Raw genomic sequence first — 22943 nt, forward strand, 5'->3', positions numbered from 1 at the left:
TTAACGTCAAGGACAGTCAAATAAAAACAATAAGCAATCGTGATTGCTCAAAAAAATCTAACAGAAATAAATTGATAAGATTGTCAGGGATTTAAAGTATCATTGATTCAATTCACTTTACTTCCTTTCTACGAATAAAAATTGTAATCACACAAAAAAAATCAAATTTCGACCTAAATTTCTATTTTACGATCACCAAATTTAAACTTCACAAGTTTTTTCAGCACATCTGTACATGCATATGTACCTAAGAACATATAGATGACCGAAATCTCCATTTTGAACGCCTCCTTAATTAATTATCGCTAATTCTCTTGTGATGTCTTCATGCGCGTAAACTTGCGTCCCTCAAAAACGTTAGGAAATAGTAAGTTGAAAACTCATACGTAGGTAGTATGATCTAAAAGTTCGAGGACAAGTTGTATAAAACCTTACCCTGAACCACAGTACCTTACCACAGTACCGAAGTACATCTATCTACAAAATAGTCATCTTGAACGACTATGCACTTCTGCCAACGTTCGTATAGCCTTTAGAAGGACTCCTGGAAGACATTTATCGCAACTTCCTGTAAGGCCTCTTGCGCTGCTTCTTTAACTTCATCGTGGGGAAGAAGGCGACTTTCATGTTGAGTATGCACGGTTCGATTGGTCAATGCTCTGATATGACAAACAAATTACATAACGTTTCGTCGGACTTAGCTCCGTGTGATTTTTACCTGTTCTCAACAAAAAAAAATTTGCATGTACGCCGCTTTCTTCCTTCAGGAGAAGATAAAGCTGCATCACAGAAGATAGCGAAAAATGGTTTCCAGGAGTGTTTCTAAAAGTTATATGAACACTGGCAGAAATACATACTGACTCAAGGTGACCTTTTGAAGGTGGATGTGCTTCAGTAATGTGAATTATTCTGGTAAGGTTTTATACAACTTGTCCCCCGAACTTTTTGACCGTACTACGTACAATCTGTATAGGGTGTAGTTATGCTTCTCCTTTTTTGACTGCTGTATGATGGAAGACAAAAAACAAGAGCCAAAAAAAAAAAAAAAAAAGAAAGGAAAAAACAAGGAAGAAAAACAAAAAGACTGTTTAATAACCAATTGATTTGTTTGTCTGTTTTTTTTTTTTTTTTGATTGAACATAGAAGTAAAATTTCAGTAATACTGTAATAATGTATGCATTTAGTACACTAAACATAGTTAAAAAACATTAAATTATGTTGTTTAATCATTCAAAAAAAAAATAATAATAAACTATGAAACCGTCAACAAACGCAATCAAAGTGGAAAGATTGCACGTAGACATTTTTTAGTCATCAAACAAAAAAGGTAACAGATAAATTACAATATTAAATTATAATTGGAATATTTTTATACTTATTTAAAATTTATAAATAGAAAAGTTTGCATTTTTCATAAAAGCTATAACAGTGACATAAATTTTGCGTAAAAAAGGAATAGCCATGAAAAGAGCGAGGTTCGTAAAACGCAGCCACAATAAACACACTCAATATTTACACCAAGTTAATAACTGAATACATATACTACTTAATCTGATGTTTGCTCACGTATTATTGAACAATTTGATTGTTTAATCTTTTATGAAGCACTGCAAACAAGTTCAAATTAAATTTTTCAATTTAACAATAATTTTCCGAAATTTAAAAAATTGCATAATAGAAAATCTTTGAAACTTTTCTATAACATATTATTAAAAATATGATGCGAACGAAAATAACTTATTCATTGATTTTATATAAATACATTAAAATAGTTACTTACAACAGAAAAAAAAATCAATCGCTGTTAATGATGCGAAAAAGGTGGCGCATTACGAAATATAGGCGAAACAAGTATAAGAATTACGCAAAATGACATTTCTAGAGCAAAATAAATAATTGCTAAATATTTAAGAAATGCTTTAAACGACGAGGGTTGGTTAGTGGGGTCACATTCTGAGTTTGGACATTCTGAGTTTGGAGTAACTCACAACATTATACTTCGGCCTCATTTTTTTTAGTACAGAACCGCTACCACCAATGCCTCGAGGAGTTTCTGAATCTACTTCAGCACTTCCGAAGAAAAAGTTTAAAAGTCCCTTTGCTTTCCGAAATATGTCACCATTCAAAACGTCTTTAATCAATTTCTTACATTAATGCTCTACATTCTTCCTAAACAATAGATAAAGCTTGGAAAAAAAAAAACTCAAATTTTATGAATGGTGTTAGTTTTAAACAACTAAGAATTATATAACTAGAGTTTAATTTCAGAAATTGAGGGAGTGGGAGGAGGGGCACGCAAGTGTTCTCGCAAATACAAAAAATAGTCATAAAATAAGAGTTCAAAAATGCTTATGATAAGTGTTTTACAACTTTTGCGATAGAGAAATAGGGCCCCCTAATGGCGGATGGAATAGGGCGTCGAAAATGTATTTCGACGGGCCCCAAACTTGTAGCTCCGACGAAGCGGTACAGAAAAGACATTACTGTGATTCATATTACAAATATCGAAAAATTAAAAATTACCGTCGGTTCAACTGGAATCTAACAAAATGAAACAAAACCGGTTTCGCCATCTCATAGTTGTTTCCATGGTCTCCAATTTGGCAATATATCACCAAATGATCGTCAGTCTGAGACGCTATATTAGTTTTCCATTGAAATAAGTAATTAATAGCCACAAAAATGAGTAAATAGGCTTTTTAGAACACCCGATCGAAAACAAAAATGGAAGTGCACAACTGGAACGTACGTACACCCCACATGCGAAAATTTAGCCTTCTACAGCTTACCATTTTTGAGTTATGACTTATAAGAGATACATACGTACATCCAGCCGCAAGAAACAACGCAATGATTAACTTGTTTGGTACCTGAATGCAGTATTAAAAACTCTTCCAGTTGTGACTAAAATAGAAATTCATACTGAAATTTAAGTAAACAATTTATATAAAAACAATAACTCCCTTTACTTTGTATTAAAAAGTAAAACAACAAAGGTCCCTTTTTTTTTCTAAAACATCGGCCAATTCCATCGGCTTTTCGATGTCTTTTAAGGCCGATGGGCCGATGTTTCCTGCAAGCTAGCATCGGCCGCCGATGCCGATGCCTAAATTGTTGAACCATCGGCGCCGATGCATCGGTCGAGTCCTATTAAATGCTCAACCATTGCTTGATTTTTTCCTTTTTCAATTATTAAACAGAAAATATAATATAATCGAAAAAAGAAAAATATTCACACAAACATCCATTTTGAAATTTCATTTTACTCCGCACCTCCCCCCCCCCCCCACACACAAAATTATTTGCTTTTTCACAAAAAAAAAAAAGACCATGTGAAAAATCCTGGACAGACCCCTGTTTGATAGCCAACACATGTTTGCAAATGTCAGGTGCCAACCAAGGACAGGGGGGGGGGGCATCAGATTGCACCATTGAAACTTTTAGGAGGAGGTAATTTGAGAAAGATTTTGGGCTTAGTTTTTTTGGGGGGGAGGGGGGGGGGCGGAGCGCCTCCTGTCTTATTTCAAAAATAATTATTTTTAAAAAAAAAGACTTTTTTTTTTTTATTGAAATTGAAACCACACTCGAAATTTTGCAGACAGATTATGAAGTTCTAAAAGCTTGTCACAGACAGCTACAAAACTTTTTGCCACTGGGTCTGTAACTATTTCTTTCATTGCAAAAATGCAATTTGCAAGAAAGAACAAGCCATTGATGGCTGGAAAAAGAAGACAACATTTCTTACCTGTTTTTATGTTGTTGATTAGATTATTGAAGTTCAAAGATTTTCATTTCTTTTTTATTCTTCAGTACAGTGTAATAGTATAAGAATGATTTTATATTATTTGCATACTCAATTTAACTATGAAAAGGAGTTTTACTAAATTCAGAGTGAACTCTGCTGTCAGCAGCATTAGTGAAAAATAAAAAAGGCAAAGAATTTGAAGCTTAATTTGAAATCGTCGCTCGCGTTGGCTAGTGCTGAGAGCTAGTGTTCCCGCTAAGTCGTTTTTGAAGGGCGCAGCGCCCTGCCCTTTTCCATATCGGCAGAATGCGCCCTGCCCTTCTTTTAGATCACAAAATGCGCCCTGCCCTTTTCAAGAATAACAATATGCACCCTGTGTTTTTAAAAAGATGCCTCAAGCATCTTTGGGTCCCGCAGCGATATCGGAGCGATTTTATTTGTCCAGCGATCGTCTGCAAAAATGCTCATGTCTTGCCATTGTCCCCAGAATTTCACCTTGAAAATGGCCCCATGAATAAAAGGAGATGCAAACACCTAGGCAAAGAGGGGATGAGATTCTCGGAATTCTAACAGACTTATCAGTTGGAAACTAAAGATAGATTTCTTCCTTCTGCTGAGGATTGGTTTGAAAGGGTGAGGGAAGGTGTTTGGTCGTCCGCGATGGCGGGGGAGAGATTATTGTTTAATTCCTCTCCATCTTTGAGTTTCTGAGAATCAGCAATGAGAGAGAGAGGGTGGTAGGTAGTCTTCCTATATTATTTTCATCTGTAGGACCAGGGGGCGCCAGTTCCAGGAAAAGTAGAAGGGGTACTACTTGTCAGACAAGAACAGATGCAGATGAACTGCTCCATTTCTTGTTCGAAAAGTCCGAGTGCAAACGCAAACGGTTCTTGATTTGAAAATACACGGTTATTGACGATGATGCCGGCCGAAAAAATATGAAGTTTACTGAAATATTTCAGGCTGTTCTTTTTCTTTTTTCCTGCAAAACAGAACAGAAGCAGGGTTCGTATGCTCCTGATAATCCTTGTAAAGGGATTGGAAAGAGCATTTTTTTTTTCTTTTGAAGTGATTGATAAAGTTTTGAAAGTTAACTTAGTGCTTGAATTGCTTAGAGTCTAAGGAATGCACAACCTATGGCCCGCGAGCCAAACGGGGCCCACGAATCCTGTTGAATTAATCCGCATTTTTTTTTTAAAAAATATATATAAATAAAAAAATTAAATAACTAAGTTTGTGAAATTATCGTTTTAAAACTCATATTTATTGTTCTAGTTAACAATTTCAACGTTCAATACAGGTTGATTTTACCCCATTTATAACTATCACTTCCCCGAAATCGCACTTGCAAAATCGGAAGATTAACGAAAATAATGTAACAAAAACGGCATCTTCACCAAAATAAAAATTATTTTAGAAATAGAATGTTGAATTGAGCAATAAACATCGTATGAATAGGCAATTTTCGTAGCGTTTCAGCCCTTTGTGTCCGTTTTTCTTTTGCACGTGGAAATTAGGCTTAGCTAATTTTGGCGCATTGCTAGTGATTGTGAAGCTATCTTTTCGCATCTCGTTCTGATTGGTGAACTTTCTGATTATTTTCTAAGTAGTACACAGTACAAAGTCTACTGAACCGAAATACAAGGGTATTTCTTTGTTATCTTGAATTTTTAGCCCCCTCCTCCCAAAAAAAGAACGTTTGAAATGGAAACATATTGTTCTGTGTAAAATTTGCCAGGGAAATTTCATTCATTCCTTTTTGCTGAGTATTTGTATTATCCTTGAATACGATTTGTATACTAACAGATTATTTTAAAAAAAACTTATTGACATAATTAAAAAATACTTATGACATACTTATGCTTTTTCCAACTAAAATGATCTCTCTTTTACTGTTTCTTTTTACTATATATATATAACTATAATATTGCATTTAAAAAAAAATCACAAAAATAAAATGCTGATGTATTAAATTTTCATAAAAATTGTCAGTGAAATTAAAATCGTGGATTGTCCCCAGTTGCTTGGGTAGCACATACACCTGCAAACACATCTGTGTCATGAAGTTGTGTCAAATCCAACAATAGGCATTCAAATAAAGCCTTTTTTGTTTTGCATATTGCTACGACTGCATTTTTGAAGCACTGCACACAGTATTTTAATAATTATTCTGTTTGAAGTATAATATTTTTTAAACGTTGAATTTACATTCATCATGATTTTGATGTCTACTAAAATACTTAATGGCATAAAACACATTACTAGGCAGTTTTTAGATAGGAAGGGAGGATCCGTAATTAAATACTGTTCATCATACATTGAAATTCAAAGGATTTTGAAATGCCTAGAATTTTTTATTCTTATAGGAAAAGTAGTCACAATTATAGCCTGAAATTGTTGAAACACACCCAAAGCTAAGATTCAGCATTAGCTAAATGTTCCTACGGAGTTTGAAAAATGTGCTTAGTTGGCATAGGGGGAGGGGGGCAATCTAACCGTTAAGACAAGTGCATTTTCTGGAAGAAATGATATTCAATACTGAAGTCAATGGTGGCGATGGGGGGGGGGGGGGGCAGGAGTGTGCACAGAAATTTTAGGGCCCGTCACAAATGACTTTTCCGGGTCCCCCTCCATGTTGTTTGCCTCTATATTTCACCCCTAGTTAAAAAAATATTGGACCCCCTTGAGGATCAGGCCCAGCCCCAACAGTTGTCCCTTCTCCCCCGCCCCCGCTGTGCACGCCCCCCCCCCAAGGGGGGGGTGCTCATGGTACAGAGGAATGGATGAAATTTTTGCAAGGTGTTTTAAGATGCTATTTTTCTTCTTTTTTTTGGGGGGGGGGGGTCAGTACTTTTTGAGAGGTGCGTCATTGGTCTTGGATGGGGGAAGACCACATTAAAATAGTGCCCTTTTTATAATAAATAGTGCCGACCAGCACCCTGCCCTTTTTTTTTCTAGAGTGAACACTACTGAGAGCGCTAAACAGCCAAATAAGGATTTTTGAGCCGGCCGGTTTCTAGTATGTCATCGCTTATTTAAGGTAACCACTGATGAGGCCTTCTTGTGGGTAATAATGCCTACCACTTTACTTCATAAGATAATAAAATAAAATATTGTACTTTTATTTGGAAGTCAATTGCTGCAATTTTCATCACTTTCTTTTTTATTTAATGCACGCTAGTACCCTATTCCCGCCAGCCCGTTTTTGAAGGGTGCAGAGCTCTGCCCTTTTTTTAGTTCCCAAGGCCTGCGAGGTTGTTGGAAAAATTTCCAACATAGCAGAGTTGCAGTTTCGTCGTTTAAAACAAACATCAAGCATTTATACAACAGTAACATTTTTATTAAAAACAACTACAGCGAAAATAAAAAGCAGCACACTAGCAATTCCGAATCTCAATCTCAAACAAAACACAGAAATGCCTCTTCTTATGTAGTGAAACTAATTTACATACATGCGGCAATAATGTTCTTCTTCTTGAAGATTTTAAACAATGCCAGAAAATAATATGTACCAACAGAGGTTCAAAAATAACAAATTGCGCCCTACATTTTTAGAAAGACGTCTCAAGCATCGTATAGTACCCGCCGCGATATCGGGACAATTTCATTTGTCCATCGATTGTCCAAAAAAACGTCCTTGCATTGTCTTTGCCCCCAGAATTTTACCCTAAAAATGGCCCCACAAATAAAGAGATCTCAGAGTTGTGCCCAGATTTTGCTGCAGATAGCTCAACTAATTCATCCAACACAATTTTCAAGATACCACCCACATTGACACTGTGACAAAGGCATCAATCAGTAAGCACTTTCTTCAAGTTAGAGAGCATAAACAATGTCCGTCTTTTCATTGCTTTCTTATTGTGAGCTTCTAGCCAGGGTTGGCTTTCTGCCGGAAGCAACTAGCTTTTGCCGTGCCAGTGGCAGAAACTGGTTATAACCGGCAGAAACTGGCAAAAACTTTAAAACGTCTTTAATAACTCAAGCAATTACTGAGAGATATTTGTTTAAGCAAACTAAAGAATTGAACTTCATTTCATCATTTAAAAAAATAAAATACTACTAGGGGGCTATCGCCCCCTTGCTTACGCAGTTCCTTCGGATCGCTACGCTCGCTCACCGGTCACCAAATATTGGTCTAGCTTTATGTGTATCAAAAAAAAGTAAGTTTTTCTTTTCTTAATATGAATATCATAACATTTATAATTTTCATACATTTAAAAGGGGACAATTACTTTGACATGCAACTCGTGCATTGGATTATTATAAAGCAAAAGTTTGCAATACCATTATCTTTTGAGAGAAGTACGCAAAGGAACATTTTTGTACTAAAATTACAAACATAATATAATCTTTCTTTCCTTCATTTACTGAATGCAAAAGAAATTGCAACGAAAAAAAAACCCCACAATGTTAACACACTTAAAAACATTTCATAGTCATTAACTACACTATGTTCAGTGTCAAAATATTGTGTATATATATGTTTCAAAATGTCTAACAGTTGCAAAGAGCAAGCAACTTCTGACATTCTCTGAAAGCAGTGATTTAGTAAAAAAAAATGTTAGAATGAGTGTTTTAAAAGTCAAGAAACCAAATCCAGTGGCACGACAGCTTATGAGGGCCCCCAAGGCCTACTGTACCCATCTCACTCCCTCTAACCAAGGGCTCTGGGGTAGGGAGATGTTCCGGTTAAGAGGTCAGCCTAACGCGGAACCCCCGGTGTTTAGTTCCCAAGCATACTTGGAACTTATTTTATCGACCCACTGAAGGAATGAACAGCTGAATCATGCCCAACCCGGAGATCGAACCCGGACCTGCAGTGTGGAAGGGCTACCAGTGAGCCTCTGGGCTTCAGAGCACTTGAATATAATTTAGGAAGAAGAGAGCAGTGGGCTACGGAGTCTTTTGATGAAAGATCTGAACGCAGATTGGTCAGAAATGCTGCCGATATGCTAAGGTGCACAAATTTATACCGTCTTCAAATCGAGAGAAATTTGCAAGTGTTTCCGAATACATTTACGGACTAATCATGCACTTTACTGGAGGAAAAGGGTTGACCTAAGACTGATAATTATAAAATTTCAGAAAAATATTATTGTAGCAAAAAAAAGAAAAAAATATTGATTATTATATAACGCTAATATTTCTCATACCTCGGATACCATTTATTTCATTCGATAGCAATATGCCTTTTAAATTCAAACGTAAACAATTTCCTTTTAGATTAGCCTTCCTAATGACTATAAATAAAGCAGATGGTCAAAATGATTTTGTGAAAACATATTAGCAGTAAAATCAGGTTTCCAAATTTGTTGCTTTACTTTGCCACCGTGGCTCAGTTCTTAACATCAATGCCATTGCAAAAGTATGTGAAATGTTTTGCTCTTCAGGTCTTTACGATTCAATTTGTTGCTTTACTTTGTCATTGTTGTTCAGTTCTTAACTTCAATGCATTGCAAAACTAAATGAAATATTTTGCAATGAGAATTGTCCAATAAATTCATTTAGTCTATGTGGAATAGCATAATACAGTGAAGCACGGTTTATACATTTCTCTTCTATTCGTTTTTATCAATTATACGTTTTATAAATTGTCCCTGGAGGGCCTAATATACATTTTCTTTACAAATTATACATTTTTTCATCTGTACGCTTTTTTCATAGTCCCGTCAAAAACGTATAAGCAGTGCTTCACTATATAAAAAAATGTGGGTGCAAAAAAAAAAAAAATCAGTATTTACAGGTTGCAGTTAGTTAAGCTTGACCACGAAAAGAAGGCGGATGACCTTGAAGGGAAACATCATTTGTAATACTTAGAATCTTCCAGAAAGCACCAAATAGTAAGAGGCATGGTCTCGCTAATCCTATCTATTCCAAAATAATAACAAACAGCCTATTACAAATGATGTTTTTGCATTAAGGTCATCCACCTTCTTTTTGTGATAAGCTATAGCAGGGCTGTGGAGTCGGACTGGTTTTATGGTAAAGGAGTCAGAGTCGAAGGTTTAAAATTTCAAGAGACGGAGTCAGTAATTTTCTCTCAAAGTTCGCAGCTCTCCCAATATTTGAGGAGTCACAGCCAGAGTGAGTAATTTTGGGTAAAGGAGTCGTAGTCTCTAAAAATTCTGTAGTCAGAGTAAGACATTTTTCCTCCGACTCTGCAGCTCTCGTAAGCAGGGAACTTTAATTTTTGTAAGCACTATGGTTAAGGGAAAAACCTTTCGACATCAAGATTAACGTTGCAAAGGATTTCAAAAAAAAAAAAAGAGAAGAAAATCATAATACTTCTCTGCATACACGATAGAAAATTTCTGGGTTTTCAGATACTATGACTCTTGAATGCCTTACATATCTGTCATCTGCCTTACATATTATCTTGAAGAAAAGTGGTTTTGTCAAATCTAAAAAAATTTTATCAAAAGTTTGACTCTGTGCGTTATTTATAGTTATTAGGGGAAGGCTAATCTAACAGGAAATTGTTCACGTTTGAATTTAAAAGGCACGTTACTATCGGATAAAATAAGTGGCATTCGAGGATAAGTATCAGTGTTATTATTAGCATTTTTTTAAAAATAAAATAATATTTTTCTCCAGTTTCATTATTATCACTGTCATTTCAACTCTATTCTCCGGTAAAGTGCATGATTATACTGGAAATATGTTTGACTAGTGGCACCCGCACGGCTTCGCCCGTAATAGAAAAATTAAAGGTCTTTTGGTTCGCCTGTATATTTACAAATAATGTGTGGTGAATTTTCTCGCCAATTGGCTTGTACCGACGTTACAGTTCCACGTTATGATAATTTCGTATCTCGCCAACTGGCTTGTGCCCATGTTACGATTCCACGTTATGATGATTTCGTAATTTATGATAGTTTTTTTTTTTCTTAAAGTTTGAATAAAAAAAGAACCACATCGAATTTTCGAAAAATCGCTTCGAGGTGCACACCCCCATGCTACATACTAACTTTGTGCCAAATTTCATGAAAATCGGGCCGAACGGTTTAGGCGCTATGCGCGTCACAGACATCCTCCGGACATCCTACGGACATCCTACAGACATCCTACAGACATTCAGACATCCAGACATCCTCCGGACAGAGAGACTTTCTGCTTTATTATTAGTAAAGATAACACTTACAAAACTCACTCGATTTGCAATTCGCGGTTCACGGCGTGCGTTTGCGCGCCTAATCCTATCGGCAGCATTTCTGACCGATCAGCGTTTAAATCTTTCATCTAAAGACTCCCAAGCACACTGCTCTTTTCTTAGTAAATTATATTCAAGTGATCGAAAACACTCATTCAAAAATCGAAATTCTAACGCTAGACATCTAACGCTAGAAGCGAGTCCGCAGCGCGATCGTAAACAAAGCGGATCGTTGCCAACGGAGAGAAAGAAATAAAGGCTCGTTTTGCGCCACGCATGAGCGTTTTATATATACAGATGCTAGTACCCATGATTCAGTTCTGAAAGGGAACTTTTCAATTGCAGATGCTCATAATATTTGAATTAATCTAACAAAGAGAGGTGCAATACAGAATTAAACAGGCATTATTGATTGTAATTTGCTCGCTTAAATATGTTTCATCTAAATTGCTTTGTGATTGAAATTATCATGAGCTTCAAGCAGAAAGTGCCAGAATTTTACTTGCCTATATTAACGTAGATTTTGTACCTAGTGTCGAAACTTTGCAGAACAAATTGGCCCCATTTCTCCAAACTTATTTTTCCAGTGCAATTAGATGAAAGTTTCACGAACATTGCTTGCTAGCTCTTCTGTTGCAAGAATATGCTAAAGTCTCTCATTTGCGCATATGAAATTGAGAAAGTGTTTAGATTTGAGAAACCATCTTTTCTAAGAGGCAACTGCAGGGGCCAAACAATGTAACATTTGATTTTGAATTGTGTTAATATTGCAATTAATTTATGCTTTGGTTGCAAATTAATTATCTTTTCCATGCATTTTCTATTAAATGTCAATATTTTTTTTTTTTGGCATTTTGTGAGTTTTTGCCAGTTTCTGCCGCAAATGTGGCAGAAAGTGGTTTTTGTTGTATAATATATTCAGACATAATTGGTCTTGCCATTTAAACAACCCTCTATTGTCATCATAAATATATACGTATCAATTTTCTCATTGTTTGTCTCACTGTCCGGTAGATGGCGCCATGAGTAGACATCAACTGTGCTTTTTCTGTGGGATATAAGAAGTAAGATCACACCGTGGTACTCATCAATTATTGCATGCAACGCATACCTATCCTGCTCCAATAATCTAGCAACGAAGTCAGGTAAAAGGGGGCTCCCCCCTCCGCCTGTTAGATATTACATGGCTTGGCTTGGCTTGGGTTTGTGTGGTATTTGGTGTGTGGCTATCTTGTAACATGGTGCTTTCTTTCCCTCATGTCTGAATAGTGTGTGTTATTTAGAATATTCACCTTACAGGTATGAAGTTAAATGTTCATCCATCCTGTTTTGCAACGTACATTGTAATTTCTTTAACTTACCAACTATTTTAGACTTTTAAATAAAAGCTTTTCATAGCAGAAGTATCTTTCCTTGTAATGTGTAATATTCACTCTGCTTAGTGTTAGACAGTATTAGAATATGTCAGATATCTTCGCTAATGGCGTTTGATATTCTGTACATAACAGTTTTTGCCATGCCAGTTTTAACCGGTTTCTACCAGTGGTTTCAACCGCCTCGGCAGAAACTTGCCAACCCTGCTTCTAGCACAGTAAAGGTTTTGAAGCGAAACTTATGGTCTCCTTTTTAAAAAAAATGATTTGATCGCTTTCCTTTTATTTTTCGTATTACGTCATTTTAAGCCACTCCCTACTGTAGTCAGTCGTATGTTTGCCTTCGAAGGGAGAGGATCGTCTGTGTTCGTTGAGGCGTGTGCCCTTTTTGTTTTGATATGTTTCGATATTAATTTGCTTTAGACTTTATTGCCCATTTTTAAACCACATTCGTTTTCAGTTTTGAGAGAGAGCATCCCATAACCCTAAATATAAGATTTAAAAAAAAAAAACTTTAAAATATGTTCTTTGGCTTAAAGCTTCTGTTCAGATCACGAGAAAAATACTTTTAAAAAACCATAGTTCAATTTAGGGATTGTTTATGGTTAAACAACCACTTGGCAACACTGGGCTTTAACAGAGAAACCAACAAATAATTTACCATCAAATGTTCCAAAACTAGTAGCCATAAATATATTACAGTAGAAGACCGTTATAGAGCCGACCTGTATAACGCAATTCTCTATAAACCGCAAAACTTTTCAGAAGTAAACAATAAGTTTTAAAGTTTAAAAAATCCCTCCGTTTTGCCTTGCAAACATAAAAATTGTTAGGAAAATTAAATTTTGAAACAGTTTTTCATCTTTCCATCTTAATTCAAAGCTTTTAAATGAAAATTAGCATTCACAGTGAAAAGAAAATATCTGATGGCTCTTGAAAATGCAGCTGTTATGCAAACCATGAAGCTAACAGAAGTGCAGGATTTTGATTGTGGAACATATTTATTTGTGAATAACTAATTGTAATATTGGTGCTTTAATACTCATTGCAGATAAAACTCATTCTGAAGTGCTAATATATAAATATATACTGAATGTTAGTTTCAAAATTTGTGAAATGATCTATATAACGCAAGAACCTGTATAACGCAAAAGCTCTGGTCCCAAAGTGTGCGTTGTAACGGTCTTCTACTGTATGTTTTATATTCTTATCATTTTATCTTCCAGTTACTGTAATGTTTACGCACTTGTTTAACTTTAGTTGATTAAAATCATTTGCAGGATAGGGTAAACTTTGTACCGATGGACCACCCGAGCTCCAGGTTGATTCAGATTTGGCCAGGACGTGGATGGACTACAACTTCGATTTAAGCGCAAAAAAAAAAAATAAAATAAATAAATAAATAAATAAATAAATAAAGCTCACTATTTGCCTAAACATTAATAAGTGTGTGTGGGGGGGGGCATCATAGTGCAGGGTTCGCACTCAATTTCAGAAATAAAATGAAGGAGTTTTGGAGGAGTTTTGAAGGAATAAAATGAGATTTTGAAGGAGTACTAATGGGCTGTCATTATATGATGTCAAATTTTTTTTCAACATATTTGACCCTTTCCCCCTTTGTCACTAAGTGTCACACTTCATCTAACTCCTCCTCTTGTCACATGTCATATTTTTTATAAACATATTGTTACAGTACTCTTGTGATGTCACTTTTTGTCACAGTCTCTCTTCCACTTGTCAATGACATCACTTGTGGATGAGCCATTTTAGAATATTATAAATGCGATTTACCAAACAATTGTTTTTTTTTAAACAGAATCACTTAATATAGTACTTCTCCTTATGTATCTTTAAATATTTAAAAAAAAATTAAACAAACTGACTTTTGCTGCTGAGAGTTTGGTGGAGAAAAAAGCAATAATGATAAAACTTGAAAAATTGCCAAGCACCATTTAAGCATGTTTTACTTCACTTATGAAACGTCTTAGTCATCTATCTAATAATATTTTCACTTTAAACTTTTATGACTTCTGTGATTAATTTGTAAATCACATCTTTATGAAAAATATAAATATACGAAATTACTACCGTCAAAATTATCCTTATACCTTCGCCCTTGTGACGATGTTAAGTTGTCGATCGAAGTATTTTATGTTACTGACATAGAGGAAAATTATGTAGCCTTGAACTAAAAAAGAAGGAGTTTTGAAGGAGTTTGAACTAAAATGAAGGAGTTTGAAGGGCCCTTCCAAACATTTTCCTGAATGAAGGAGTATTGGAGGAGTTTTGAAGGAGCGTACGAACCCTGTAGTGGGACTGTTACAACAACTGGGAGTTGCTGTGGCGTTGAGTATTTTACCGCTAACCAACAAATAATAATGTGGAAGACACTAGCACTAGAACAACTGACATTTTCTGTATACCTAGAAAGACTGAAGGGGCCACTGTTGCCCCTACCCATTTTCGGGGTGAATTCTTTTTAAAATTCTTCCTGAGTGTGTCCACATGCCCAATGCACCTTCTTTCATGACTAAATAAAAACTTAGTATGCAATTATTTGTAGTGTTGCTCTCTATACTGGCCAAAAGCTTGGATCAGTTTTTCTTTTCAAGAGCAATGGCTACCATTAGGCTGGTAAGCAGTCAGTCCTGTTTATAGCATTTGGATATCCAACTGGCTGTATAAAGCAGAAGTTACAGGTTAAACTAGAGAGAATGGCCTTTTTTTATGCTAGAACAATTAGGAGAAAGGAAAAAAAAATTTTTTTAATTGTAAAAAAGCTTAGGGGGCCACTGTGGCCCCTCCCGTCTTTCTAGGTATAAGGATCAATATTTACAGTACTATGAGGCGTATGATAAAATGATTAAACAAGCATTCAAATAGTGTCATATAATGAAAAGTCAGGAAGTTACATTACGCTCCGTTAGTCATTATTCGAATTATTAAACAACAAACTATGCGAGGGGCCACACAGGCCCCTCCGTCTTTCTAGTGCTAGGCTCTCTAGCAGCTAAAACAAAATCTCTTTTCAGTAGGGCCCTCTAGTTGGTGTTAGTGCATGGGGCTTCACATATCTAAATCGGTCGCTGTCAGCACTAAATGATAAGACAAAAGAGGGGGAAAAAAGGAAGAGGGCCCCCCTTTTTTTTATTGGAAAAGATATTTTTTTCAGACCTTCAACTCGGAGATTTCTTTGGGGATCTTCATAACCTCGGGGAGCCTAGGCAAATGCCTACATAGCGTATTTAGTAATCTGGCCCGTACAGTTAACAAAAATATTACAAAATAAACTAATCAAGGGATAAATTACTTGATTTCAGGGCAATTCATGGATTCTTGTCCAGAATTTGCTGAAGGAGACTCGGACAATGCACAGGTCACTAGCGGCTTAGAATTCGTTCCACTGGCAGCTTCCTGGAAGCAAGAGAATCTCGGGTTAAGCAGGACGATTGCAACTCACTAATAACAGATACAATAAATTTAGCTTTTAAAAGACCCGAAATTCGGTGGCAGAAAATGTTATTACTGCCAACGTTTCCCCCGATCCACATGAAAACTTCCACAAAACTTCATAAAGTATTAAAGGCTTCAGATAGAAACTAATTCTGTATTACTATAGCTATAGAGCAGTTTGGAATACACAAATAGTATCTTCGAAAATTTATAGACTGAACTTGTAGCTTGTCTAGGCGTAGGGATTTAAACATTAAATTAAGTAAATACATGTAAGTTTTCATCAAAAATGTTATATATTACATTTATTAAAAAATGTAAATTATTAGCCAACAAATAGTTAATGAAAATATAAAGATTGGTGATGCATAAAGAAAAGTCATTCAAAGGACAAGCGAAAAAAAAAAAAAATGAAGGGGAAAGAAAAGTTACATATTTTTAAGTTTTACTATTAATTAGGCTAGAATATTAAATAATTAAAATAGTTAATATGAGAAAAAAGTTTCAGGAAGCCTAAAACAGAGAGCTGTATTCTACTTGAACATATAATCAGGGGTCTCAGTCGACTTTTTCATAATTTTAGGAACTCTTCAGCAAAATTTTATGGGTAATTAAAAATTTTGTTTGATTACAAACAGGTAGCCTGACCATAGTTAATTACATAACAACTGACAAACCAAACTGAAAATACATTTCATCCCTTATGGTACTTTCACAATGAAAGTGTCAAAACAACAGAGAAATAAGTTGTTTCAAACTAATTTATATTAAGTAACCAGAAAGCACTTGAATTTGTAGTTTATCTTTTCAAAATTTGCTCTTTTCACTTTCAAAGATGTGCAATTTCCAAGTTTTTGCAATTAAACAGCTCCTACAGATATTAAATTCTGTCCAAAAGTCATTTTCATAATGTATTGCCTACAGCGGATTTCTAATTCCTTTGTACCCTCTTTTAACTAACATACAGCTAAACTTTCATTTTTTAAACTCATTATTTTTGTTATTTCAACAAACCTGCAAATCTAGATCCTCCTCCCCCCCCCCCTTTGTTGATTCTTTTTCAAGTTTATTCTTAGTCATTTTTACTTCCTTTTACAAAGAAGGAAGTATTGTATTCGCAAAAAAATTTTCACTCAAAAATCAACCTTGATTTCTATTTTGCTCATCCCCGAATGAATGTTAAGTTTTTTTTTTTTTCAACTCCACCACACGTGGATAAGTGCCTAAGAACGTATAAACATGCGAAATATCCATTTTGACGATTCCTGAGTTAATTACAACGAGTTTTCTCGTGATGTCTGTATGTACGTATGTATGTATGTGCGTATGTATGTCACATAACTCAAGAATGGTATGTCCCAGAAAATTGAAATTGGATACTTAGACTCCTACTGCGGTGTGCAGGTTTTCATTTTTCAATTTTTTGCATTTTTGTCATCTATTGTACATGAGCTTTATTGTACAAGCTCGCTTATTTGGTTTCCGCCGAAAAAAAGGGGTGAGAAAGACGTTTAACTCCAACAATTCCCTGTTGTTAGTATTGAATCCAAAACATCTTCAAATATCTCGAAATTACATTTCTGCAGATACTGCTGTTTACCTGCACATGGCAGCCAAGTGGGGTTGAGTTGTGCACCTCCCCTTTTGGTTGCATTCGGGAGTTTTTAAAGGGGTCTTTTGCCTCTTTTTTTGGGGGGGGGGGGGGAATCATTGTTAATTTCGATGTAAACTCAAGTGGTGTTATAATTTGTCGGACACTTGGCGACATATCACCAGACTTTTGGTCGCCAAGTTTTGTCGCCAACTTGGTGATTTTTTTTTAAATTTTTAATTTGATTTCAAATTGGCCACTGTTGGTGATATTTAGAGCGTAAACTATTGAATCATATTAAAATTATCAATAATGGGGAAATGCCCTTAAATTGGAGTAAAGGGAAGTCATGCGATGCACACATCAGCTTGTTCCTTTCAACTATTAAACACAGTGGTGCAGAACCTACGGATAGCGAAATTGGCCTGTTCTTTCTGTTATGTTCTGTTGCGTCATTACGCTACAGACAAGCCTCGATTGTTTGACGGACTCTGGAAATCGTCTGCGAGCCTCCGAAGAACAACTCAACGCAGCATGCGCGCTTAGCTCTGTTTTTGGTTTTAGCTTGTTTGCCAGGGTTGCCAGAAGGAGTATTTTTGATACTACGGTAGTATTTTTTCGCCCCAAATTAGGGGCGTAGTATTTTTTGTAGTATTTCGCTAAAAAATGGTTTATATGTGATTTTTTTTTTTATTTCGAAAAAACAAGAGAGACAAAACAAATTACAAAGTTCAAATTTTTAAAAACAAAGAAGAAATGTTGCCAATTTGAAGAAAAAAAGCGGTAAAACAGGTAAAAATGAAGTGGAACAGGAAAAATGATACAAAAAAATCTATCTATCTGTTAGTGTTAAGATTCATATACATATATGTATTTGGTTTTTTATTAAATGTAGTGTAGATGGCGGCAAATGTAGTATTTTGTAGTATATTTTCAGAGGAGGTGTAGTATTTTTCTGTTTCAAAAATCTGGCAACCCTGTTGTTCGCCGACTTGCTCGAATATGGTTGTGTTTTTGTAGACCTCCCGCAACGGAGCATAGCTTTCTTTTACAACAGGGTATTCGTCCCTAAAATTTGAACAGCTATATTGGTTAGCTGTATGTGATTACTGGAATCATGTTGTAAATATTTGTAAATAGTTTATAAAGTCTTTTTCTAAAAGCAATTAGTCATCACTAAAAACAAAACTTACAGTCCACTTAGAATATCGCCGAATCATGTTCAATGTTACGACTCTCTTTGACACGACTACAATTTTTAGTTTGTTTTTTTTTCTTCCATAGTTTCAAATGTTATTTAGAAAATTAAGAATATCAAGAAATAAGATGTGATAAGTTAATGCCATTTTTAAAACAGAACAAATAAGCAAATGGAAATGAAAAAATTGTGGAGCAGAAATCTTTTAGAACTGTTGGAACAATTAATATCATAGTTGACACAGCAGACAAAAAATTAGTAATACACTTTGATCGAACTTGAAATTCATTTTGTGCACATAAAACCATGAAACAAGTAGATATAGTGTGCTATTTACACTGTTTGAAACATATTTTTAAACAATTATCACATAATTCTCCTATTGAGGTGACTAACCTTTTAGAACATGCTGTCATTTATTGCTTGCATAGGGTTTACAATGAACTGTTTACTTAAATAATGAATAGTGACTGATTATGGGATTGACGTTTCATATTTATTTTAATTATGTACTCATTTATTTTGATTTTAAATTTTATTCTTTCCTATATCCACGCCCAATGGCCAAAACTGGACAAAACTAATTTTATCCGAGCCGGTTTTATCCATGGTTAAAACCACCACTGGCCGAAACTCTAACATCTCTCCCAGAGATTTTTTATAATTGAGCAGACAGGGAGGAAAATTTGTGCCTCACAAAACTGCTCATTAATGGTGGTGCTTCCTCACAGTGGCTTCGTCACTTATAGTTGAAATAATGGTCATTTAGGAAAACTATAGCTACAGGACTTTAATGAATTTTCCTCGTTCTCTGCCTCAATCTACATTTTTTTTTCCTATTTCAATTTAAAGTTTGGAATTACATTGAAAACATGTTACAAGTTTTGTTAAGAATAGCTGTTAGTTCATGTTGCAGGTTGTTTAGTAATCCCAATAAACGATAGTTCTTTGTCTCCATTGAGAATAACTTTTAATGTAAAACAAAATTTGCATTCAATCAGCAAATCATTTTTAAAAATTATTTCAATTATGATTAATACACATCCTATTTCTTTTAATCACTCATTAAAAGGTGCAATATTATGCATACAAACTGTATGTGTACACATATTAGTACGTTTTTATACAATACAGTTTTGGCCAGTTCTATGGTGATTAAATCCAGTTTTGGCCGGTTTACACCAGTTTCTGACAGTGGCATGGCCAAAATGGGTTTTGTCCGACCAAAACTACAACCCTGCCAAGGACAGATACAAGGGGGGAGCGATGGGGGCGATCACCCCATATATTCAATGCCATATTTTCGATGCTTTTGTTCCAAAAACATAATTTTAGATGATCTTCAAATGATCATTTCTAGATTTATATTTGAGAAATTTTGGAGAGACTTACACCTTTCCTAGGTCTTCCACGTCTGCGCTTTCCAGAAGAGGCGGATGAATTACTGTTTGCCTAAAACAGAAACTATGTATAACACCGTGTTTCAAAAGCAAAGATGTTTTGCTAGATCAAATTCTGAAGTGAAGTACCTTTTTTGCTTTACTGGCTGCACCCTTAGGGCTTCCTGGTCCCCTTGTAGCCTCAGGTTTGTCAGTGTCCTGAAAATAGTAAGCAAATCCAATTTATTTTCTTCCACTATTTGAAGATACAGTAGGCGCCGCTTAATGTGATCACGGTTAATGTTGTTATTCGCTTAATGTTATCAGAATCACAAAGTCCCGGAGCACTTGTATGTTAACACACCTTAAAGAAGTCGGATATTGTAATCAGTGTCTTCGTTCATTGTTATCACTTTTCCATAAACTTTCAATTTTTTCCCCGTTTTTGTTCCTCAATTAACAGAAATACATAGGCAAACCCTGAAGAGACTTAACTTTCTGTGTAGCATTTTGTGGTTTTCAATAGCAGTTCAAAATTTTTCTAGGAATGAAGCTACAGAAAGTTCGCCCCCAGTGACCACAGACTCCCCCTAAGAAAACTTTCTTTTGCACCTAAAAAAATTCAGTCGCTGGACATGTTGCATTAGGACCTCCATTGTTGCCATAACTTTGTAAAATATTAAAGAATTGTGTCAAGATTGAAGACAAAGTGAAGTTAAATTAAAATTTAAACAACAAGCAAAACCATGCTGGAAAAGATAGAAGAGCTGAGTGTGCTTTGAAACTGGTTTACGATTGTCAGGGAAAACGGTCATGTTTTACTTCACCTATTCAGGGGTCTGTCCAGGATTTTTTGCAGGGTCCGTTTTTTGTGAAAAATAAAATAATTTTGTGAAAAGTGAATTAATTTTGTGAAAAATCAAATAATTTCGCAAAAAAAAAAAAATTTGTTAAATCAAAATTTTAGAATTTAGAGCGGGTACAAACAGCATCATTTAATCTTAAAGTAGTGTGTTTTCCTCTTCTATGTTGAGAATATCATTCTGGTGTGTTTTTCTAGTATTTGGCAGGGGGGAGGCATCGCTCCCTCAAGTAGCAATATTTATCTCCATTCTACATTATGTTAAATTATACTAGAAATATTTCTGTACAGCACTTAAAATAATTGTAACAAAAAAATAATAAAAAAATAAAATTCAGACGAGGGTTCAGCATTGAACTTTTTGATCCAAGACACTCTTAAAAAGCACAGAATTTCCTTTAAAACTTATAAATTCTGTCATTTTAACAAAAATAAAAAGAGATTTTATTTGTTTACTTCTTAACAATGTGTATTAAACATCAAAAATTCAAAAAATCGGATTCCCATAGCGGATGCAAAGAGATCGCAATTCTCAAAGTGAAGGCATCAAAGGTATAAAAACGGCTTGTAAAAGAAATATTTTTGATTAAATTATTTTTAAATTGCATTTTAGAGTCCTATGATAAACATATCATTAATATCTGTGGACACAGTTGAAGCAAAAATAAAATTAAACCATCAATTCAGCATTTTAATTTTTGACTCATAAAGAAAATGGAATTTTGCCTTAAAAACTTGAAATGCATGTTCTAACAAAAATAGAGACTTTTCATTTATTTGCATCCTAATAAAGCGAAGTTAGCTTGAAAAAAGAACAAAATATGATTCTTATATCGGATGTTAAAAGATTGTATTTTTCAAAATGTAGACATCTAAAGAAAAAAAAAACGGCAAGTAAAACAGTTTATTTAAATTAATCATCCTTGTTAGCATTGAAAAATCAAACCTATATAATTTTCTCCCAAAATAACAGTTAAACATTGTACAGCACCATAAAAACGCAAATATTGACTAGCTGGTAAAATGATGAGAATAATTTCTAATCAAGTCATTATAAAGGATTAACGCCAGATGCTAAATGGCGATTAATTTTGAAGTTGGTAACCCTATCTGAAGCGATCATATTTTTTCCCCACCCTTACTATCTCTTTGCAGTTCTAAGTTCATTTCGCTGATATATATTATTACTATTGTGTATTAAATCATGAGCGGGGAGAAGTGCTTATGAACAACGCCTTTTTGAGAAAAGTTTACAACAATACTGCTGCTAATTAGCTGTGATAAAACAAACAAAATTATTTAAAACCAAACTTATTTTCAGCTGTTAATTTCTTTCCAAGAACCAAACAACAAGCATTATATTTATTTGGCAGTAGCAATTATTTATCGCTTGCAGGAGCATCACAAGGGTGCCGATTTTTTTTTCTTTGCAAAATTAGCAGATTTTGTATAAGCTGAACTCTCTAATTTGACTTTAAAAAAGGTTCCAAAAATTATCGGTTTAATATGCCTTACTTTGCTTTCACATTTGCTCTTTCAATAAACAATTTGTGAAAGATCAGTTCTTGTTTATCAGAATTTTGTGAAGGGTCCGTTTTGGTTGATCCGGATTTTGTGAAAGGTCCGTTTTGTTTGATCGGGATTTTGTCAAAGGTCCGTTTTGGTTGATCGGATTTTTGTGAAGGGTCCGTTAACGGAACCAAATATCCTCTGGCCAGACCCCTGCTATTACTATGAGATTAAAAATTGAATAATTTAGCTTTAACTTTTTATAATTCAGATGTTTCCATTCTATTAATTTAATAATTTATAATTTAAAACTGCATTCAGTTGAGTCATTCAGGGTTCGTACTCTATTTGGATGAAAAAATTCCATGACTTTTCCAGGACTTTTTCATGACTTCATGAACATTTTCATGACCTTGTTACATGAAGAGAATAGTACTATTTAATATAAACTTGCCTTTTTTTTTTTTTTGGAAATGAGCATTAGCAAAACTTCTATGTGTATGCCACTACCTGATTGAAAAAATATCAGTGTACACCTAAAAACTGAATAATTCTTGCCTGTTTTCATCATATAAGTTTAAGTTAAGTAAAACTACAGTGAATGATGCTTAAATGTCGACTATTTTTTTATAAACAGGCAGAATAATAATGATTGGGGAAAAGGTTGAATGAATCATTAGGTA

General features: G+C 34.8%; 1 protein-coding gene across 1 annotated transcript in view; it reads right to left on the reverse strand.

The window, feature by feature from the left end:
• LOC129232484 (receptor-interacting serine/threonine-protein kinase 4-like) overlaps positions 1–22943 on the reverse strand; it is a 59067-nt gene that overhangs the window by 8944 nt on the left and 27180 nt on the right. The window contains exons 5-7 of the mRNA XM_054866629.1: positions 20040–20108; positions 19903–19962; positions 15579–15682 (exon numbers count right to left, since the gene is read on the reverse strand). Of these exons, the coding sequence (XP_054722604.1) occupies positions 15579–15682; positions 19903–19962; positions 20040–20108 (233 nt within the window). The remainder of the gene's footprint in view (positions 1–15578; positions 15683–19902; positions 19963–20039; positions 20109–22943) is intronic.

Source organism: Uloborus diversus, unplaced genomic scaffold, assembly GCF_026930045.1.
Source record: "Uloborus diversus isolate 005 unplaced genomic scaffold, Udiv.v.3.1 scaffold_12, whole genome shotgun sequence".
Classification (NCBI taxonomy): Eukaryota; Metazoa; Arthropoda; class Arachnida; order Araneae; family Uloboridae; genus Uloborus; species Uloborus diversus.